Here is a 22,677-nt window from a genome sequence, read left to right as displayed (position 1 = left end):
CGATGTCTTACATTGATTTTTTTTTTCCCTGTTTGTTTTAGCTGAGTTTTACAAGTAGTTTTAAGAAAGAACAAACAAGAGGTGATGTTTATAAATCTGTATCAATAGCTGCATTACTCCTCTGAGAAAGCACCAGCAGCTTTGGAGCAAGAGTCACCTGCCCTCCCACACACAAGGCACTCAGTGAGCCATGCTCTCCTCTTCAGAACAATTCTATTCATTCTGGCCTACAGTGAGGCAAACTTTGGGGGAAAACATCAAACATTAACATGTATTAAAGCATTGCTGTAAATCTTATTTGAGGTGGTGCTTAATGGGGCTCACTTCCTCTCACGATTGATATCCCAAGTGAAAGGGATTTGGAATCTTCCACTACTAGGAGCCTTCCTCCCACTTTATCGCTCCCAACTACAAAGAGGCCTCAGCAGATCAGTCATATGAGGATTATGATAGCGAATATTCTTTACCTTCTGCAAGCTTCAACATATTCTGTTCCCTGCAGGACAGTCTGCATATCTGCTGGAGGAAAGAGTGAGATTTCCTTATGTTTGGTGGCTTTATTTTAAGACCCTAAAGAGACTTGGTTTTATATTTAGTATTCTAGACATGGCCTTGTCTCCGTTATGGGATTACCACAGATAAAAACGTGATTTTTTTTTTAAACCAACAAGTCTTTGCACATGAGAGTTACATTTCCCAACACAGATGACTTTAAGACCATGGAAGGCAATGCATTCTTTACTAATTCTGTCATCCACTGGGGCTGCTTCTGTGACAATCTCAGAATCTCTCAGTTGAAACAAGGACTCAGTATCGCTACTCTGGTGGTTAGAAATGTTGCCAAAGTTGTAATGGACACAGCTGGTGGATTATTAAACATTCCCCATCAGAAACAGGGCCTGTGGTTTGTCCTGGCTTCACATGTCCAGTGCTGCTGCTGGAGATCGAGCTGCTACATGCTCATCATTTCTTTGTGATTTGGATTTTGAATTATAGCATACTAAAAAAAGGGTGGGAAATGGAAAAAACGAAAAAACCTGCAACACTGAAGATTTCCAGTGCTAGAAAAAAAAGATTTCATCATGAGAGATGTCATAGATTGGGAAAAGGTTCCCCAGGAGGTTGTGGAATCTTCCTCCTTGGAAAAGTTCAAAACTTGACCAAATAAGACAGTCAGCAACCTGAGCAGCACAGGTGCTGCTTTGAGCAAGGATTTGGATGGAATTTTCAGCAGAGAATTTTCTGTTTTTCCAAACCAAATTATTGCATAATTCTAAGAAAGCATCCTTTGAATTTTCTTGTACAGAAAGAAACAATATCAAATCTGACAGGAAGCACAGAACATTTATCACTTTTTAATTTCTAATTTTCAGTCATTTTTTTTTGTTAATTCCTCCCAAGAGATTTCAGAAAAATCTTCACCTACCACAATGAAATAAGACCCCTCTTTGCCAGGTGTCACTGCATTCACAGACTGTTATAGTAATTTTTGTTCTTCAGATTTTGTTCTTTTAGTAAACATCTGATACACTTAAGAAAGCAGATTAGAACCCAGAGGGATTAAATCTTATTGTAAACCTGTGCCAATACTAATTTTTAGTGGGTATTAAATCATCTATTCTAGTTTAGGTCAAACAGCATGGAAATATGCCAACATTAACCTCTAGGAGAACTGAAATCTTGTTTTGACAGAAAGTTCTAATTGCCACTCAGATCCACTAATTGATCAAGCAGTCTCAAAGACAGCAGATTTATTCTCAGTTCTGACTGAAACACTGAGTGAATCAAAGTACCATAGCAATCTTTCTGCTGGTAGTAAATGCAAACTTGACCACAAAAAGTGTTTCCATTTGTATGGGAAACTGAGTTTGAAATATATGTTGGAAAGAAGTGTTATCTAAACTCAAACCAATTATTTTATTTTCATTGATTTGTACATATATTTTTATTGATTATTATAATATTTATTCTTTTTATTTCAACATACCAAGTGCAATCTGCACTAACAATGATTTGCTTGACATTTTTCAAATACTTCTTTTTTTTCATTTTTGTAACATTTGCCTTCATTAGTTACACGTGCAATTACTGAATAGAAGATATTTCAGTGGAGTCATACCTCAAATCACTTGAGCAATACCATAAATGCATTCTTGCAAAATTCCTATTTCATTTGGCCACTGAACATGAGGCAAAAGCAAAATTATGTATATTTCCACATAAATTCTCTTTTGATTTCCAGTTTTTGGGGTTGTCCTATGTGGGGTCAGGAGTTGGACTTTATGATACTTGTGGGTCCCTTCCACCTGAGAAGATTCTATAATTTTATCTGTGGATTCATAGAGATTCCTGGTACATATGGTATAATTCATTCTGTTCTATACAACAAAAAGATTCTGACAATCATCTGCATTAACCAGGAAACATAGCCATTCTAATTTAAGAAAAAAATCTTCAAAAGTGACTGCATTAAATAATATAGAGTTTTGAACTGTAATTCTTTCCTTATGTATTCTTTTCATTTGTACATCATTGAGTTTTTTGGTAATTACAATCCCTTACACATCCATTTACACTACAGTGGTGGCACAGGTAATTTATAAAAATCAAATTTAAAGTGCTATAGTAGTCAAGAGGCAGAATGAATCATGTTTCACACAGTTGGAGAATTTGCTATGATTAATTAAAGATTTGCAGTCAGACTTCTTGCTTTTCTAACTTAATGTGTAAAATAGAAATTAAATATGAAGGTTCAAAGACAGTGATTTTCTGAGAAAGGTCTTCTGCCAATAATACAGGAAAAGAGGTGCAAAGTATTTTACAATCTCTCAGAGAAGGTTATAGAACATAACATTCTGAAGAGTAACACTGAAATGTTCCCACATAAAAAAAAAACAAAGGAAAAATAGAGAGAGAGAGAGAGAGAAACAAGCTCGTTGTCTGGGTTCAGAATAATTAGGGTAAAGGGTAAAGCTCATGTATTCCTAAATTGTATTTCCCTGCTCTTGCTATCAGCCCAATAGAAAAATCTGTCAAACACTGTCCCTCTATTGCTTTGAGTCAAGAGGAATTTTATCATTGAGCTTATCAATAATAAAGTCAAAAGAATGGTGGGCAAGATTTTAATAACCCCATCTCTCTGAACAGAATTCAGGGAAGCCTTTGGAAGAGGTATGAACATACCGTCAACATGGGGCTTTATTCTGATTTCACCAGTATTGGTTTAAATATTTCAACAGATATAAACTAAGCAAAAATGGGAATTATAGAGGAATTTCTTCAGATTTCTGTATAAAGTAGATTTCTCAGTGATAGAGTTCTTCCACTAAAGATAAGCAGGTTCTGAGAGAAATTCTTTCTGCAGTGTTGGAAGCTGCCAGTACAGCACTCATCAGATCTGACAACATTTACTATGAGAGAGCAGAATATGTACTCTAGGTGTGTAGCAAATCTGACAATATGAGATCTGTAGGAGCACCAATAAACCCATAATTTCATTTCAGAAATAGTGTTGTTTTGCATCGTTCAAATAAACCCATTTAACATTATGACACCCTGTATACATTGTAATCAGCATTTCATTAAACATTATGAAAAGAAGGTTGGCTTGAATTTTCAAGTGTTACACTGATCTTGGCAACCGATGGATAAAACCAGATAATTCATACTTCTGAAGGTTCCTCAGAAAAGTAGTTACTGAGGTTAATATTTCATTAATCATTTTGTATGTCAGATATGGGGTTTTTTTTCTCCTAGTCATCAAGCAGGATTTCTGGAGAAAGTAATGAAGGCAAATGTTAAAATCTACATCACTGTCAATGGCTTACTAAACATATGAATGTATAGGTTGATAAATGAAGGAGGAAAAAAAGAACAGGAAAGACGGAAAGAACACTCAGAGTGACATGGTGCTAATGAGCAGTGAATATTGTTAGAGAATGCCAGTCATCCAGCCATCTGCTGGAGACAGACAAAAGAACAAACAAGGTTAAAGGGAACAGAAGACTTTGAAAATTAATAGTTGTCTCAATTCTCATCTGAAGATTAAGAAATCTTTAGTTAAGTTACTGTGGAGACCCTAGATGCCAAACTTCATTTTAGTTCACAAGGAGCACATTTCAGGTAAATACCAAAGCAGGATACAAGAATGTTGTTATTTTCCAGTTATTTTTGTAAAAGAATAAACAAAGAAGTGAAGGGAGATTATGATACCAAAAAAAAAAAAACCTACTAAACGAACAAAAAACATTATTGCTTAAACAATTTCTTTAAAAGAATCCAAGATGACTGGGTCTCAAGGATAAAAGGAAAATAACATTATTTGAATAAATTTATTGCTATGCTGTAGGAGAATTATAGAAGTTGCCTCATACTTTCACATCTACTTTTTATTTCTTTTGAGATTACAGCTTTTATCTTTTCTTACAGGTATCTCAAAAGACAAAATAATTTGAGTTTTGCTGGGGTTTGGTTTTTTATAACAAAGCTGACTGGAAACATTTCATTACTGTTTTGGCTTATTTTACACTGTAAATTTCCATCTGTTCAAAACCAATCTTCTGGAAAAGTACCTGGCACATTAGTCCAAGTGTAACATCTTGAACACTGAGAACTAATATTTCCAGAAATTCAGGAGAGAATGAGATTGTTTTCAGGGTCTGTGAATTAAATATTCATAAAGAAAAGCAACAGTAAACATTAGTACAGTTAGAAAGAAAATGGGTGTCCTTTCAGATTAAAAACCTCAGCTTGTTTTCTTGAAATTTTCAACAAGTGCTTTAAAAATTCCTTCTCATTCCTCATAACGTGAAAAAAGATTTCCAATAAAAATACCCTTTGAAATTCACAATATTCAGATCTTCAACTAAATAAAAACATGGCTATTGGTTTATTCCTTTGTAAAGACTCTCTGGTTGACTGAATAGCAAAATAAATCCATTGCCACATTTTTCAATTAAATTCACAACTCAATCAGAAGGCCTCTATGAGATTTGCTAGGCATGAGTGGGTGACAAATGACACTGATGCAATGAGCAGAAATCAGAAGTACCATATCAAAACAACAGCCTTTAGACCACAAAACACCCTTGACAAGAATTTAGGGGCCTCTAACTCTTCTTTAACTCTAGAAAGCTAAACTCTCAGTAAGTTTCAAGCATGAATATGAGAATAATGTGACTTTATTAATATCAAGCACCAATTTTTGACACAAAGTATGGCAGAAGGGCCCTATCTCTAGAAGTCCACACTCATAACAAACCATTTGATGCTTGCAGCACTCAAATTCTTGGTCCATGTGCTACTGCAGTGGGGCCAAGCAGGTTCAAACTCTTGTCTCCCAGTCAGTGTCTCTGTCTTCCCCATGATCCCTTCTCTTTGTGCATCTCATATCCTGTTTAGCACCTTGCCTCAGCTCCTTTTATTGGAAAAACAAGGAGACAGCTGGCTGGTGGATTCAGAGAACCTCTTGCTCTGGCTAGAGAAAATAATTGTTCTCTACAAAGCACTTTTTTCGCCTTAAATGCCACACTATAGTGTCCACAATGACCCCACCTTCTGCAGACAAATATAATTTCAGAAACAACCAGAACCAGAGAATAGCCTGAAGTACAGAACAGGGTCTTTGGCCTTCTGACTCAACACAAAAATCCCAAAGCTTGCTATCTCAAATGGACATAAAATTCATAGGATTATTGCTTCTGGCTGCCCCTAGTTTGTAGTGCTCAATGTGCCCCATCACTTTTCCTTGCTTTTATATTACTCCTGATGTATATTTTACCTGGAACATATTGCTGTCTCCTTGTTAGATCCCCAACCCTCTTCTCTCAGATGAGGCTTGGCACCCTGTAAAGGAATGAGACTGCTCTCTTCCATCACTTCATGTAAGGGGTAAAAGAAATTATACTGAAATTTATTTCTGTCTCTCTAACTTAGGAATATCTTTCTCACTCATTTGCTATACTAGGAAGGCAGAAAATAACACTGCCAATTCAGACCAGCAACAGACACAAAATAGGCTGATCACCAAAACACAGGGAAGTTGTAGCAAACTGAATATTCCCAAGCTGAAGTGATTCATATCTCAGCTCGTGCCTTAGGTGGCCCCTCATAAACCGGGGGGTTTTTTGCACCCTCTGTGCTCTGTAAGCTGTAGTTTACACACTGCTCATTTGCAGAGAACTTGCTGGAAGGAGCTTGTACTGGTGAAACATGAGAAGCAAGTGGCACATGCAAAGTCCCACCTGGCCCAAGAGGAGGAAGGATGAGGAAGTATGCTGAGAAACTGATGCAGAGAAAGGAAGATATCAGGCAGAAAACACTATGTGGGGGAGAGGGTAGAAGGAAATGAAAGTAAAAAATGTTTCTCTTGCAGGAGCATTGTCTCACCATGATGAATAAAGGAACAAGAGCAGCTCTGCTGAGTGCATTACAATTCAACATAAACGTTCAAGTCTATTTCTTAGAAACAGAAACATATGCACCATATAATTTTTCCCTGTGACTCAAGAGAAATAAAGGACTGTTGTGGCCACATTCACAACTATGCTTCAGAACTTGTACTGGCTGTGCTATGCTACCTTGTCCAGAGACGATTATTCTGTTTCTGTCTGAGCTGGATCAGCTAAAGGAACAAATCCCCAGAGCATGCTTCTTCCAAAACCCCATAAACTAATCTCTGCTAGGAAAATAGAGATAAAGCAGCCAAGGTGTCTCAGAATCAGCAACATCCTTGCCCTGATCTCTTCATGCGTAGCATCCAAGTCATAGAAAACTTCTGTTATGTTTCCAGTTCAACTTCTTAAAGAGCACACCTTCCAACCCCATCCCCCTCATTATGAGACACCAGCTTTTCTATCCTGCACACTTGAAAGCCTTTTAATTACCCATATTTTGATGACCTTTTATAGTCACAATAAAAGGCAAATCTTTGGTGCATGGTCAGTTTTCTTTGCTGAATGCCAAATACCTACTCTGGTAAAATATCAAAATGTCATAACTTGTAAGTGAAATATTAACATACTTATTATTTTTCTTTAACAAGCATTGAGCAACACACTTTCCTCTAACCTTGTTACAGAAAATGATTGAATTATGTTTTCCGAAATTTGCACACAGCAAACACACACACAGAGTCCAAGGCAGACTCTCAGCCTTGAAATATTTCATTGCTGATTTAATTTAATATTACATTGCTGGTCCTTGATAAAGGAATAAGCAACTGAAAATGGAATCCCACCATGGAAAGCATCAGACTTCCTTAACTGTAGGCATCACTACTATCTGCGTAGAACATTTGTAATTTTTTTTTTAATTAACACCATGGCATGATCTCTCAAGTGTTTGTTTTCTTATCTACTCAAGCACTGTCAAAATCTGTAGACACAACAAGCTCTGCTTTACACATTTTGAACCTGAGTCTGCTGTTTGCCTATATATAGACTTCATTGATGATACTGCCTTTAAGAATTTCCATTGGACTGCCCCACCCTAGTCCAGCAATTCCTTCTGAATATGAGCTGAAACAACTCTTTCTGCATGCAGAACAGGACTTGTGTAAAAATATTTTGGTCATGGTATGTTTCAGCCAGCTCAGCTGCAATATGATAGTGGAAAAAGGGAATGTTAGCAGACTAAAGTCAGGTTCCACAATTAAAGCTTCCAAATATTTGGAATAGAATAATGTGAAATCTCTTAGAGCAGTACCCCTAGCACCTCCTATTCCAGTGTCTGATTGAGCTGGCAGGGGGTATGGAGCAGGTGTTTGCTCCTCACTCCAGGAGGCACCATGTTCCAGCAAGTCCCTGCCATTCTCAGAGCTGTGGAACAAATATTCATAAAGAATATTTCACAACCCCAGGCAGAGACCCAGCATTAGCCCAGGCAGCACGAGACACTCACACCATATACCCTTTTACCCCCTCAGTTATGGCAGTGGTGTTATGAATTCCAGACAACCCAACACTCTCACAATTGTATGCCCACAAGAATTTTAAAAATAGGAGAGAAAACTAGAAGAAACAGTGTGAGTTTTTTCCTCCAACCCAGTAGCCTAATTTATATGCAGAACACAGTCAACAAGCCTACATTATGCAAAATAATAGCACATATTAAATTCAAAGTTTGGGGGCTCTGTAGGTCTTGTGTACACACATTTCCTCCTGTATATTTAAGTTAACTCTAAACAGGAATGATTTCTTTATTAGTAACATAACTAGCATTGTTTGAAGCACATTTTTTTTCCTGCATGGTGAAATATTTCTAATACACAATTCAGTGGGATTTGTCTACATTGAGCTTTCTTAAGGAACCTCATAATTTAAGGAAGCAGAGCTCAAAATCAGTTCAGGAAGAGATAAGATTGCCTGACAAAGGGTCTTTGCATAGTTTTTTCAGAAAAGTAGTACCCAACAGCAAACACCAGGTGCTGTTTCTAATACACAGGAGAAAAGGAACACCATGATTTTCCCCTATGTTTTGAATCATGCACCATTTTCATGGCTTAACCTGAAGTGAGGCTTTCGTGCAGCTACCAAAGAATCTGGCCCAGTACATACTGTCAAGTATCCATTTTCACATCCTCTTTTCCACAAATAAATTCACCAGAAAAAAAGACAGTACAGTCTGCTACAGGTATAGGTCTGACATGCTCATGGCTGCATGTTCACATAGCCCTTAGTACCTGAAACAAAACAAAACAAAACAAAAACAAAAACAAAACAAAACAAAAAAATCCTGGAGAAAGGTCTATTTTGCAATAGTATAGGGAGTTCATGCTGCTCTCTATAGAGACAGTTGTCTCTTTAATACAGACTCTGTTGAATAATATGGTAAAAGAAGAAGGGGAAAGCTCCTTACTAGAACAAACGAAAGGAGAATATTTTTGCTAGTTAATTACTTTTCATAATTCAGAGGCTGCTATTCAGATACTATAGTAGCGATGGAGTTAAATATGCACAATCCAAACACTAGGAATAACAGATATTAATACACCTGAGTCTATTTACAATGTTATCACACTTCTGCTTTTGCAATTTTGCTGATGTCTTGTCTAAGATATTTAAGCTCTGTATTGGCACTGACCTATCTCATTTTTCTATTTTCCATTTTTCAGTAATGGGTACATTCTGTACCTGGAAGACTTCCATTATAATAATGGTTAATTATTAATATGTAGCTTAAGCAATGACATGAAATAAAGCTAATATTTTCTTGCCTTCAGAAGATAAAAATACTTTTGTTGGAATTTAACAGCCAGTAAATTGTTCTGTAAAAATATAGCTCTGCAGCAATTTTCATTTTATGCATACAAGTTACTGAGAAAGAAATCCTGGCCTTGTTGACACATAAACTGAAATTCCCACTGAATTCAAGGGGACTAGGATTTGATCCCACAATTTTGCAAAGTAGTGATTTACATACCCACTCGTGCATTCAACAACCAGATTTTGAATTTCTATAAACAAAGAAAATAGGGAAATCTAACTAGTACTGACCTAGTTTCCAAGAAAACAAAACAATTGAAATCAGGAAGTAGAGGAGAAGTAAGCAGAACACCAGGAGAGGGAGAGAACAGGAAAGGCAGATGCTCTGTATAATACTGAACTAAGTCCTGGCTTGTAAGCATTGCTACATCAAATACCTCAGTACCTTACCTTCAGGTATTGTGTGCCCCAATTTGCTGGCCCAGACATCTGCTCAGACTGCTACACTCAGGCACCCTACAAGCACCAGGGACCTCACAGCCAGAGTATTCCACCAGGCTATGAAACCTTGGATCCTCTATCTTTACCTGCAGTGCACATTTCCTACCCTACTGACATGAGGCACTTCTTCCCCTTACAGCAAGTCTTCCCATTTCTTCTTGTGAGTCGATTAAATATTCCCTGTACTAGAAAAAAAGCCAAAAATACCATATTCTGGAGCATAATACATCCATAAAGGAAACACCAGTCTGTACACTTAGGTAATTAGTTTATGTTAGTTGAAACAACTTCCATACATAAATTAAAAACTCAGCTGCTTGGAAGTTCCCTTATGGTTAGAGGGACAGTACTTGCCAGGGACAATAGGAGACTGGGATTCAAAGAACACACACACCCACCAGGGAGGTGTCAGGCCACATTCTTTCCATGAGGATTTATATCAGCTTAAAACAGGCATAAAAAATGATCCCAAATATTTTTTGACCTTAGCTTCTGCTTACCTGTTTCCTTGCAGCTGAGCTGCAATATCACTTCAGCTCCAGGCATGAGAGAACAAGCATGGTAGAAACAGACTTTATGGGATAATTACACAATTTAATATATAAACACCTGTAATATTCTAGAATTACCTGTTTTTTATCTAGCTAGAATTAAAATAAATAGAAAGAATCTCTCTGTCTGTAACCTAATTTTTTTAAACAACTTTCAAAAGAGATTTCATGCCAGTTAAAAAAAATAAACGATATCTTTTAGTACCTAGAATCCTGGCATACCAAGCAAAATATGTTAATTGCTAAAAATCAACAGTCATATTTCATTCTAGATCATTGAGTAGAAATGGTTACCTAGCCTTTTTCCAGTAAAGGATTAGATTTTTTTCTCTTCTATTAAGCACAGTTAATATTTGTATGCACTGCCATACACATGTAAATGAGCATATCACCTTTTAGCAGTACGGTTAATAAGACCACCTTCAAAGACATCACCTCCAATGTCTAAACCCATCCCAAAAGGCCCTACAACTTTCACTGTTGTGTTCCAGGTTGTGGATTACATACTGCACTGCTTTCTTATGACCTGGTGACTTGCTCATTCATTCTTCTGAGTCCTTAGAGAACGATTTGTTCCCAGCACTTCTAGGGAATAGGAACAAAGAGCACCTTTTTAAACAGCAATTCAGTAGACATCCACCTGTACCTCTACCTCTAAACTCTTCTTGAGTCTTTTTCTTAACATTTGGCAATAAATTCTTCCATTTTGTCTCCCTTGCTCTACCAGCTAGGCCATCTATTTGAGCATTTATTCCACTCCTTTCTCCATCACAGATACACACACCTCCCCACTTCTCCACTCTCAGAACTAATCCCCACTTTACAGTGGTTGTTTAATGGATTTCACTGAGGAACAACATCCGTGTTCAGTTCCAGAGAGCCTGGAGATTACAGGTGAAATGTTACCAAAGTGCTTGCCAGAACTTAAAATAGATGCAGCAAACTAGCAGAATTTACAGATAAAAGGCAGTTCGTGTTGCTTTCCAAAGGGACTGTAAGATCAAGCTTTCAACAGGTGGGTCTTTAGGTCACTACTTTAAATTAAATTAACTGCCATTTTTGCACTTTTTTACCATCAAAGACTTGCAATTTTGCAGCTTTACTCTCTCTTTTTGTTTCTGAGAGAGAATCTACATGAAAATTCCCGTGCAATTTATTCTACACCACCAAACCCAGGCTCAGTACTATCTCTCTGTTCACTTGTGGCCTGGTAGAGAGACCAATAATGAGCACATACACAGCTGGAACCTGAAAGGTGCATGCTTGAGGTCCTGCCAGCCACAGAAATTGGGGACTATTTCCTCATCTGACTTTTCCTGTTAACAGTGAAAAGCTTTGAGAGAATACAATGGGTCATTTTCTAAGAACTAAGGTGTGTGGTTCCCAAGGCTGTTGAGGGGATTCTTCCTGCTCTCTTTCCTATCAGAAATCATGCAATCAAACATAGTAAGTAACAATAATAACCACTAACTTCATTGTGGCTCCATGAGCCATCCTTAAAAAGTTCTTAGGCAGATGAATCTTGCCTAGAAAATTCTAGAGTTTCTGAGGCAAGGGTACACTTGTCTCCATCTAGAGGGCAAAAAGGCAGGGGAGGAAGGGGGAATTATGGGATTTAGGGACGAGAACTACATGCTGTTCCCCTTTCCATGCCCCTTCCTAAGCATCACCTCTGGGCTGTCACAGTCCTGGGCAGGACACTAAGCCAGATGAAAAAATAAGGTTAACTAAAGCACACATTTATGCTCCTATATTGGCTCTAAATTACAATGACTGAGCAGCTCAGAATTTCTAAGTTATTTGCAGCTATTTTGAAAGGAGCTGCTATTTCTCCATTTTTACAAAAAACTGAGAGAAAGGGAGGGTAAAGATTACCTGAAAGTTGCCCCAAAGGTCTGCTGCAGATCAGGATCCACACCCCAGAGTCCTAACCTACAGCTGCTATAAAAGACTTCTTCCTCAATCAAGTGTGTCCTTTCCTTGTATCATGTAATATATATTTCTAACAGAAGACAAGAAAATGCAAGCAAAATTAATCATATATTGTGTCAATGAAGAGCATGAAGTTTCAGTCTCTCCATACTTTAATTTTTACAGTTTTCTAAAAGCAGAAAGCATCAAATTTAGAGGATGAGGAAAGCAACAAGGAAGGGAGTCTGCAACCTCTCCAAAACCTACACTGGTACGCTTGTTCTATAAACAACTAATATCTGTGAATCCTTTGAAAACTTGTATCTCACTCCAGTCCACCAACAGTATGACAATCTAAGTTTTTCAAGTTCAAGGAATAGATTGCAGTATTCATCACAAGCAAACCTTAAATTTCCCATAGCAAACCTTAAATGCTTCACCTTAACATCAAGCCTAAGAACTGTGCCATTGGCAGAAATTTGCTCATGACATGGTTTCTTTAGCAGCACTCCATTACTTTTGCACGTCCATTTCAGAAAAGCCATACCCTCCAGTCTGAAGTAAAGCCAGAAAGAATATTCTTTTTACTTCTAATTTGGCCTCCTTTTCAAAGGGCATTACAGTATGGTCCAACCATGAGGTCATGGTCAGTTTTGTAACAAACCTGCATTTCCATCTAATGACCAGTGCAGTTCAGCTCCACAGCCAGTTAAGGTGCACAGGGAGAATATTTTTTAAGACCCTTGCATTCTTTGTCAGAGAAACTGGAAGAGAGCACACTCACTTAAGTACCATTAACATGCACTTAAAGACCACCAGCACTTTTCTCTGATTGCTGATGCAAGAAAATAATAAAGATATAATTGTCTGAATCAATCATAGGATGACCATCAGCTAGCAGTATGATATTAGCATAGAAAAAGGTGAATATTTACACTGTGTGGCAGATAGTACTGATAATACCTCATCTCAAATTATGTAGAGAGTTTAGCATCAGCTGCAACTGAAATGGCAAAAAACTGAGAGAAGGGCTACTACATACTTAAGGAGTGGGATATGACAAAATAAAGGTTAAGAAAAAATATAATTTTGTTCCATAAATATATCAGAAAGGTAAACATGAAGAGTAAAACTAACACCTTAGTACAAACAAAAATTTATATCCTAGTAGAGATATAAATACATCTGACCATAAATAAATTAAGGCTAGAAATCAAACAAAATATTTTAAATCATCACTATTAGAGTTTAGTTCTGTAGTAGCTTTCTAACAGGCTCAGTGCAATTTATCAGTTTTAGGAAATGACGTTATTAATTTATTAAAAGAATGATATGCTGTGTCTCCCTGTGATAGAAAGGAACAGACTTGATGAAATTATTTTCCTAGAACAGCCTTATCATTAAAGTAGCTGGATCCTGCCTGGAGGACTGGATTCAGTCTGCTGCTGTCAGGGGATTCCTTTGGGTCATGAAGCAAGACAATTTAACAAAGCTTTTTTACAAATGCTCACATATTGCACTCACAAATTTCTTTTTCTTTTAGGACACCCAGCCTAGAGCTTCTGTGTTCTGTTTTGAGACTGTGAGGTGCAATTACAGCTGCAAATGAAGTCACTAGGAGCTGGGCTTTGAACACAAAATGCCTTCCAATGCTAAGTAGCCAGAAAATATAGGAATTGATTTTCTCAAGGAGGGTATCCAAAATAAGTGGTCATATCTAGCTTCATACCTGGGCATCCAAGCTCCACATTACTACATGGGAGATGAACCTGGACACCTCAAAAAATGATCTGTAACACAAGAAGAAATTTTGTGCCGGGCACATGAAAGGTGATGGTTAGAAAAAGCCTAGGGGAAAAAATGAATAATGTGGATATGAGAACAGACTTTGCACAGCATGTATTGAATCAGGCTTGGGTCTGAACATTGACTAGCAAAGGGAAAAAAATAACTGTTGAATTGCATTTCTTTCAGTGTTCACAACTCCTCTGTGCTCTGAACAAGGCAGAATCCAGGGGGAAACACAGTGTGTGATCATGTAATTAAAGACTATATAGTGATGATGATTAAATACTAACATGAATGAGCTGGCTGCTGTTACTGTGTAGGGGTGGATGCAAATTATTCTCCTTTTCAAAATCTGCCTTGACTAACTGGGGAGAAGAATGGGAAACACAAGTTCTCTCTCTTCTGTACTACACAAGGCTTTGATTTCCCTTTGTAACTCTTAATGTTCCATTTTCTTTTACTGTCCTTGAATATCTAATCTTTCTGGTTTTTGAGAAATAATGCCTTCAAGAAGTGTAGCTCAAATTTTATTTTTTAATTGTGTGTGCTCAGCCTTAACAGGGTGAAAAAAGAAAGGGATTAGTATACTATGAGTAAGGGGTAGGTATCCTGTGAGAAAGAGGTTAGTATACTGTGAACACTGTTGCACTTACCAAAATTTCTGTGAAAGTGTAGTGCTATCATTTCTTCTCTTTAACCTTTATTTAAAAAAAAAATAGAAATAAATCTATATAAAAGACATTTTCACAGCATGACATTCAAAGGGATTTAGTTGGCAACTGAGTTGCCTGCAGGCTTGAAAAACTGTGCATGGGATTTTATTTTATTTACAAATTTAATTATTTAAGAAATGTATATGTCTGAAAATATGATGTGTTTGGGCTGAAGAGCGAAAAATCTCTCTGAAAAGTGTATCTCATTTAACATAACTGATTGCAGGAGTGAAGAAAGATGCAGCATGAAGCCCTTTTGTCAACAAGAAGAAAGACAATGACACACATAAAAACACACAGACATACACACACCGGGTCAGAACCAGGCCAATTAATCTTTCCACACCTACTGCAGTGGATTCATTTCTTTTAAATGTCTCATTTGGACATCAGTTCAAATTTGAGTGAAGAAATAATGCTCTTACTGTCAGAGATGCTGAGCAGAGGATTCTTGGTGAACTCAGTGCCAGTTCTCGATGCTTTATACAGCAACTCACTGATTTCATGCATGCAGGATTCACTTGGAGAAACACATAAATTATTTTGTGTTCCTTTAGTTAATTTGGAAGATAATGATGTACTGTTGTGTTTTGCCATATAGATCTGCTTTTAAAAAAATCAATTCCACCCCAATGTTCAGTGTATCAATCTGTTTTTCAATAGAGTTGTCCAAACAAGCTTCTCAGTGACAGCTGAACATATTTCCAATGTTTATTTATATTTTGTGGTGTGAATTAGCCTTTGACAATGTAAAGGTTTTTTCAAGAAAAATTCTTCTGTCATAGAAATTTTTTTTGGTTTTAATTAAAAATCCATTTCAAGCACTTAGTTCAATCTGAGCCAGGGGAAAATGAATGCAGAAGGAATACAGGGAAAAAAGCATACTGCAAACTTGAACCAAAAAAAAGCTGACAACCCTCTTCTTAACTGTACCAAAATGACAAAGGTCACAAAGGTTTACTCCACAGAGTGAGCTGCAAGAAATAAAAGCATTTACACTTTGGCAGGAGGATGCAGGGGACATGGATCAGGAAAGGAATACTTGATCAGGGGTCACAGAATGGGTGTTCCTTTCTCAAACAATCAGAGGAATCTGCACTTTGGATGTTGTTACTGCACCATGATTGAGAATGCAAACAAATTATTAGCATTAATTTTTCACTGTTCACACAAAAAAAGTCTAGTGATAAATTCCAAGAGTGCAAGCCAATCTAATGATACTTCCACTGTACCCACAGAAGAGACAAGGTGAGTATGAGAGCAGGGAAGCGCAAGGCAAAGAGATAGGCTCCAAACCTCTGAACCTTTCACAGAGATTGCTCCTGGCTGGTCTCTTTTATTTTGTCCTCAGTACATGAGAAAAAGCTAATATAAACAGCAAGTAGAAAGACAGTGACCAGAATAGCAATTCATCAGACACAAGCCAAGTAGTGAGGTAGCAATTAAGTTCATCCCACTAGTTTATATCTCATAACACAGGAAAATCAAACCCTTTTTCTTTGCTTTCCCTCCTTTGCCTTTGTCTACTCATTTGTCTTGCACCTTGTTCCTTGAGATGTTTTTCTTTTGCAATCACAAAAATGCTTCCACTACTTCCCATTCCAGAGCACCTGGGGAAGATAAAGATATCTGTGCTACAAATTGACAAATCTGTCTGTTCAGTGAGCACTGCTACTGCCCGGTGAGCTGGGGTAATAAATCATTTTAGCAGATGAATTTGTCATCCAATACAGTAACAGTATAAGAACAGCAGTGGTAACAAGCCTCCAGGCAAAGGAAAAGTAGCAAACCCTAAATTAAAATCTAAAAGGGAAAATTGCAACAATGAGTATATTAGGAAAAAAATAAAATTTAAAGAGTATGTAATCAGTATAATCCTTAAATGTGGTATAGCTGAAATTCAACTGATCCACGTATTTTGGCTCATTCTAACCATTTATACTAGAAATAAGCTGAAGTGAAAGCCATGTTGGGAGTTTAATGCACCTGCTTCCCCTCTCTACCATTTGATGGGCAGGTGTCAATACTTGTTTGTACCTCCATGAGTTTAGTCAGTGTGAAACACTTCTGAGAGCTGGTCAATTTTGTGCTGACACTTGTAAAGTGATTGGCTGATGCCCTGAACCACAGCAAAACTCTGGTTAGTGTGCTCAATGCTGGCTTGGCTTCACTTCAGCCCGATGACAAGTAGGGCAGAGCCAGCTGGGCCTCCACACTGTGCTCTGCCCTGTGTGCCCCATATGATGGACTGCTAAGGGCAGCTGCTTTTAGAGATGACATTTCTCATACGTGGTTTCAGAGGAGCCCTGTGGCTAACGCTTTCCACCACTTAGCTCTTTCCTAAGAACAGCAGCCAGCCACTCCAAATGAAAGAGGTTATCAAGCATACAAAATTATGTACAGTGACAGTTTCTGTAAACCCAAGCCCACAGAGCAAAGGATTACAGTGGGTTTGCTATAGTTACTTAGCCAAACAAGAAAAGAGCAAGACAATATATATTGTCCATATTGTCTAAAATTAAGAAGCCAGGAAAGGTGTGGTGAAACCTATAAATGGTTAAATCCCATCAGAAAACATGCAATTGTCATATTTCCCTTAAAGGATTAATGCCTGATGGGTATTGACAAAAAATCCCTCCCAAATATCCAATCCTACTGCAAGAAACAGAGCTAAATTATTTTTGTGTATTAGAAGATGTTTTAGTCACCACTGGAAAAGCCATAGCCGGAAAGCAAGAAAAGTCCCGTAGAAAGAAGAGAAAATAAACAGCCGTTCTCTGCACAGACAATGTGACATCAAGTCTACAATACAACTGTCTGGTGATCTACTTCAGATTTCAATCCCTGTGACAAGCTTCAGCTGTAAAACTGCTCCAGAGGTGTTGCAAAAAAGAGACATCACAAATGTCCATCAACATGCAAATATCCTTGCAAATGCACTTGTCATCAAGACTGCCTGTATTAGTGTGACAAAGTAAAAACATACATGGCAAACACACAGGAAGGGAGCTGTTGACACCATGGAAGTCTCCCAAGCAACAGAAATCTCTGCCTTTTGAGGATGGGGATACACCATGTAAGATGCACAGTGTGATTTTACAGCAGTGATTTTTCCTCAATAAGTGCATGGTCAGCTGTGACACCATGGGCTCACACAGGATGATGCATGAGGGGCTGTTACTCTAGACTGGCTGACAGGCCTGATAATTAGCCACACAGATTAACCCTCTTTAGGCAGTCTTGAAGGAGAAACAGTGACAGCTGCAGTAATTAACAGAATTCCTTGTAATAAATTTATTGAATTGGTCTTTGATATGTTCAGAAGTAGAGTACAAACAATTTAACCAGTACAGGATTATTTTACAGATTATCCCTTTAAAGTGAAGGTGAATGTTAATTTAACTAAACAGAGAAATATATCTATATATATGACTATCAGAGAATCAGACATTTTGGGGTTTCTTCCGAAGCACCTTGTGCTTCTAAGGAGTATAGGGAAACTTAAAAAAAAAAAAAAAAAAAAAAAAAAAAAAAAAAAAAAAAACACCCAAACATAAAACCCTCAAGAATTTCTGTCTAGAAATAGAAGTTACCCTTGCACACAGGACCACACACAACCTCTGTTCAATCCATGCATACTAGGAGACAACCATACTGTTAAAGCACAACTGAATTAGCTTATGCTTGTCATCTAGAATAAGGGGACAGGTTTGAGGTCTTTACATCCTGCTGCACACCTGGTTATTTACCACATCAGGGATACAGGACTAAGAAAGATACATCCTTGGATCCTGAAACTCTGATTGCAGATGTCCAATAAGCACAGAGCAGCTCCAAGAGTCAAAGCATGTCATATGAGTCCCACGTGTCACTGCACGAGTGCTTCCACCTGTGGTGAATGTGTGTAAAATGCATCTCCCTGCAGGTCTGCTGGTCGCTGTCAGCTAGTCCAGAGTAGTTCATTACATCTCAGAATCTCAGTCACAGGTATCAGCCCAAAGCACTGGCCTAGCCTGCTGCTTCTGCTGTGAGGCAATTTCATATGTGCATATCCAAGCAAGTTTTAGTCTGCTCACTGGGTAGCATCAGCAGCTAATGCAAGAAATTAGGTAATCTAGTAAAGTCTGCAGCTAGATCCAGACCAGCCTTTCAGCTGTGCAGTTTACAGTGCTTAACCTCCCTGCTTCTGACCCCACCTCATATGCTGTAGTCATCAAAGTGACAGCAGCACAGGTAAATCCTCAGCTTCTGCAATAGAGCAATAACTGAGCTTTGTCCCGTTTTATTTAAATGCTTTGAGACCCACAAAATCTGGAAAGTATCCTATGCTATTGCTCAAGATTACTTCTCTGACAATGAAATTCTGGCTCTCCTATCATCAAAGCACTAAAATACACTATAGCTCAGCAATACAGATGAGAAACACAGCTGTAAAAGAAATATACAAACAGTATTTGAACTGCTTGGAGGAAAAAACCTAAAGTCACTGGCCTCTCTCCATCACTAAAATGCACTGAAATATTTTCTGCACAGCCTCTACCATATTATAGCACTAAAGGATATAACTAAAAAAAAGCCTAGGGAAAATCATCAAAACTGCTTTTAGGCTATATAAATGAGCAATAGAATAATTTCCTAAAATGATTACCTGCTAATGATAGCTTTGAGGTGATAAAACACGAAGTCAGTGCCAGATCAGACTCTGGAATAACATGATAATTTCTTCTCTACCTAGGTAACTGGAACAATCACACCATTTATGATAATGACAATATAAACAACCTTATGTCTCCAGACTAAATACTCCCTGTAGTTAGAAATGGGGGAAGGAAGGAGTTTATTCCACTTGCTGAAATGCTGAAAATATACGCAAGGTACATCTGTGCTCTTGATCCTACCTATCTAAAAAACAACATGCAACAGTTTAGGTAATATTGACAGATACTAGACCACATCACTGCATAATCATGTGATGATCAGATTTGTGCCCCACTTTGGAATTCATGAGGGTAGACAGCTGTGGGCCTCCCTATCTTCCAAGAATTGCATATGCATAAAAGATAATCACAGCTTTCATTTATATTTTTACAGAGTTTCTATCCAATTTTCTGTCAGAGATAACCTTGAAAATGTAAAGGAAATAAAAATGATAGACAGATTGCTAGGCTTGAAAGGATCGAGAGCTATATTCAGTTTCAACAGAAGGCTGGAAGTGAGAAACCCTAAAAACACACACTCGCATCCAAAGAACTCGATTAAACTTGATTTATATCAAAAACCCATGCACAAAAAAAAAAAAAAAAAAACACCAAAAAAAACCCACAATCCATCTCTCCCTTCAGATTATCTAAGAAAGCAAAGAAAGGAGACTTTTATCTGTCTGAAAAGAAGAAACTGCACCTATGACTAGTTGGAAAACAAGTGATCTGTGTCTCATAACAATGAGGAGGGTACATAGGAATCCTATTTTAGCCAGAAAAGACTAGACAAGAGGCTGCCTTGCAGGCCCCTCCCAGTCTCAATTACAATACTGTTTCTCATGGCTTATCTCCCTTCTCCTTGAAGAGTTGCCCTATTTTCTTGACATCACTCAGCTTGAAAAATATTTCCCTTTTGTCTTCATATTTATGTGTCAGGGAGAAAATTGGGGAGAGTGACAGAGAGCTATCTTCAAGTACATAAAGTGATGTTATAAAAAGAACAGGAATCAATTATTCCCCTTAATTAATGAGGACAGAAGAGGAAGTAATGAACTTAAGCAGCATCAAGGGAAATTTAGGTCAAATACAGTTACTGCATGAAGTTTCACAGAGTAAGAAGAGTTAGGCAAATGAACCGACCGCCAAGGGAAGTTAAAGAGTTCTCATCTGCAGTACAGAGCCAAGGTTACAAATTTCCCTGGAGGACAACTGAGAAAAAATGAAGCTATTCCTATTCCCCCAATGGGAGAAGGGGCAAGACATTAAACTCAAAGCTCTTCTTTGAACATCCACACTTCTCCTTCCCTCTGTTGTTCTTGTCTCCTCCTTATCAACATCTCCCCCTATATTTTCATGTTGTGTGAAGTGTTCTTCATTGGACAGCCCATATTCTTTCTATGGTCCACAGGACTATTATATTTATCTATTATATATATTATATGTTCATATGTATTTTTTTTTAATCAAACATAATTATTTTTCAAGCCTCATGGGTTTCTGTCATCAGGATTTCTAATAGCAAAGACATCCAAGAATTTGTATGGTGGAGATCCCTCATTCTTTCCATGCCTACAGATGAATCTAGGGAATATGCAGCATTTCTGAGGTTTCTAAAGTTAACTGAGAATTATATCAGTTTTGAGTTCCAAATGACTTTTCACAGCTCTAAAGTCTGCACACACAGTCAGTGAGGTACTGATTGTTCCTAAGTAGCTTACTGTCCAAATTGACAGGTCAGTGAAGACAAAGAAGCACAGAGTGATGGTGCAAATTAAAGGAATTAAAGCAGGGCAATAACAATAAGACACATTACCCTCTCAATTAAGTGTCTGCATGACACAGCAAACTAGTGAAGAGAGCGTAGATTCTTGAACCTTCCCCCCTCACTTCCACTCTGAAAACTGCAGGCCTAAATACTAAAGATAAAATGCAATCAGCACTTTGGGTTAATCGACTTCATAGTTACACAGCTATGATTGCAGCTTTCCCTGCTGGAGTTTTAATTTAGTTGGAGAAAAGGGCTAGTTAAAGACAAGAGGTGGAATCCACTAACCATGAGATATACCTACACTAACATACTCCACAATGAAAATATCACTGACTCATTTAACCACTACTGTTGACATTGTCATCTTGGTTAGGTGTCCATCATCCCATCCACAATGACATTCTGCACTCAATTACAGCCTAGATAAACATACACAGATATAACTATATCTTACCTTTATTAACACAATAGTGCAAGGCTAGCCTAATGGTTGGAAGACCATAGAATTCCGTCACAGTTGCCAATGTTACTGTGCTTTTCCAAAGTTGAAACTGAAATTCTGAATTTGTCCAGCTACAGGACTCCTGTGACTAAATATATTTATTTTTTAGAACAGACTTCTATGAAACAGAACTTTACTTCATGCAATCAAGAGTCTAAGCTTCTGTTCCAAGAATGAGCAAAAAAGGACACCAAAGCAGTCATTGCAATCTTTCTTCTGCTTCTCCAAATTAGGCTTTCAATCAAAATCCCTGAAAATTCCAAATTCAATAGGAGGGCTTCATCAGGCAGGAACTTAACTCCATCTTAAGAGTTTATAAAGAAAATATATGAATCAAGTATATGAGTTAAGCCCTGATTGAAGTCCCCATTGATAGGAAGACTTTTCCAGTATTCATACTAACATTCCAGTGTTCATCAGGAAAACCTAGCTTAAGAAAATAAAACTTAGAAAGCCATGCAAAAGCTCTGTGTTGTGCAGTCAGGGAAGGGATTAGAAAGAATGTGCACCAAGTGACATCATCTATCCATTCACATTATCATTGTGGAAAAGAGCTTTGAAAAAAGGAAGAAAGAATGGAAAATTTAAAGTAAATCTAAGAAGAAGACAATGTTAGGCAGAAGAGAGTACACAAGCAGAGTGTGAACAGACATGAAAGAAGATTCTACACAAAAAAAAAAAAAAAAAAAAAAAAAAAAAAAAAAAAAAAAAAAGTGCACAGAGAATTTAAAACTGAAGTCAGAAGACTGAGCCCAGAAATACCAACAGGTACTGGAGAAAATTCACACTGACAGCAACAGGTCTCTCTAGCACAAAGGAGAAGCAATACCTTGTGAAAAGCCAATTTAGGCATCAGAAAGTGGCAGAAAGCAATTCCAAAATGCAGGTGAAGGCAAGAGCATCTGGACTGGTCTGGTCACTATAGTATGGGCTGTACTGCAGAGAACAAAATCCAAGTCAATTTCTATGCCAGTTATTGCTTTCCTAGGAAAAAAAAAGGAAAATCTGTTAAGGAAGACAGGATCACTGAATTTGTGAAA

The 22,677-nt window shown here is 37.6% G+C and overlaps 1 protein-coding gene across 1 annotated transcript in view; it reads right to left on the bottom strand.

The window, feature by feature from the left end:
• LOC310906213 (uncharacterized protein) overlaps positions 1-22,677 on the bottom strand; it is a gene marked incomplete at its 3' end in the record, with an annotated part of 231,093 nt that overhangs the window by 113,903 nt on the left and 94,513 nt on the right. Inside the window, exon 6 of the mRNA XM_083855273.1 lies at positions 22,467-22,621. Within this exon, the coding sequence (XP_083711399.1) occupies positions 22,467-22,490 (24 nt within the window). The 5' untranslated portion in view covers positions 22,491-22,621. The remainder of the gene's footprint in view (positions 1-22,466; positions 22,622-22,677) is intronic.

The sequence above is a fragment of the Zosterops lateralis genome (assembly GCF_965231275.1).
Source record: "Zosterops lateralis genome assembly, chromosome: 2".
Classification (NCBI taxonomy): Eukaryota; Metazoa; Chordata; class Aves; order Passeriformes; family Zosteropidae; genus Zosterops; species Zosterops lateralis.
The sequence above is the reverse complement of the archived record's forward strand: the minus strand, read 5'-3'. Positions and strand labels throughout refer to the sequence as shown.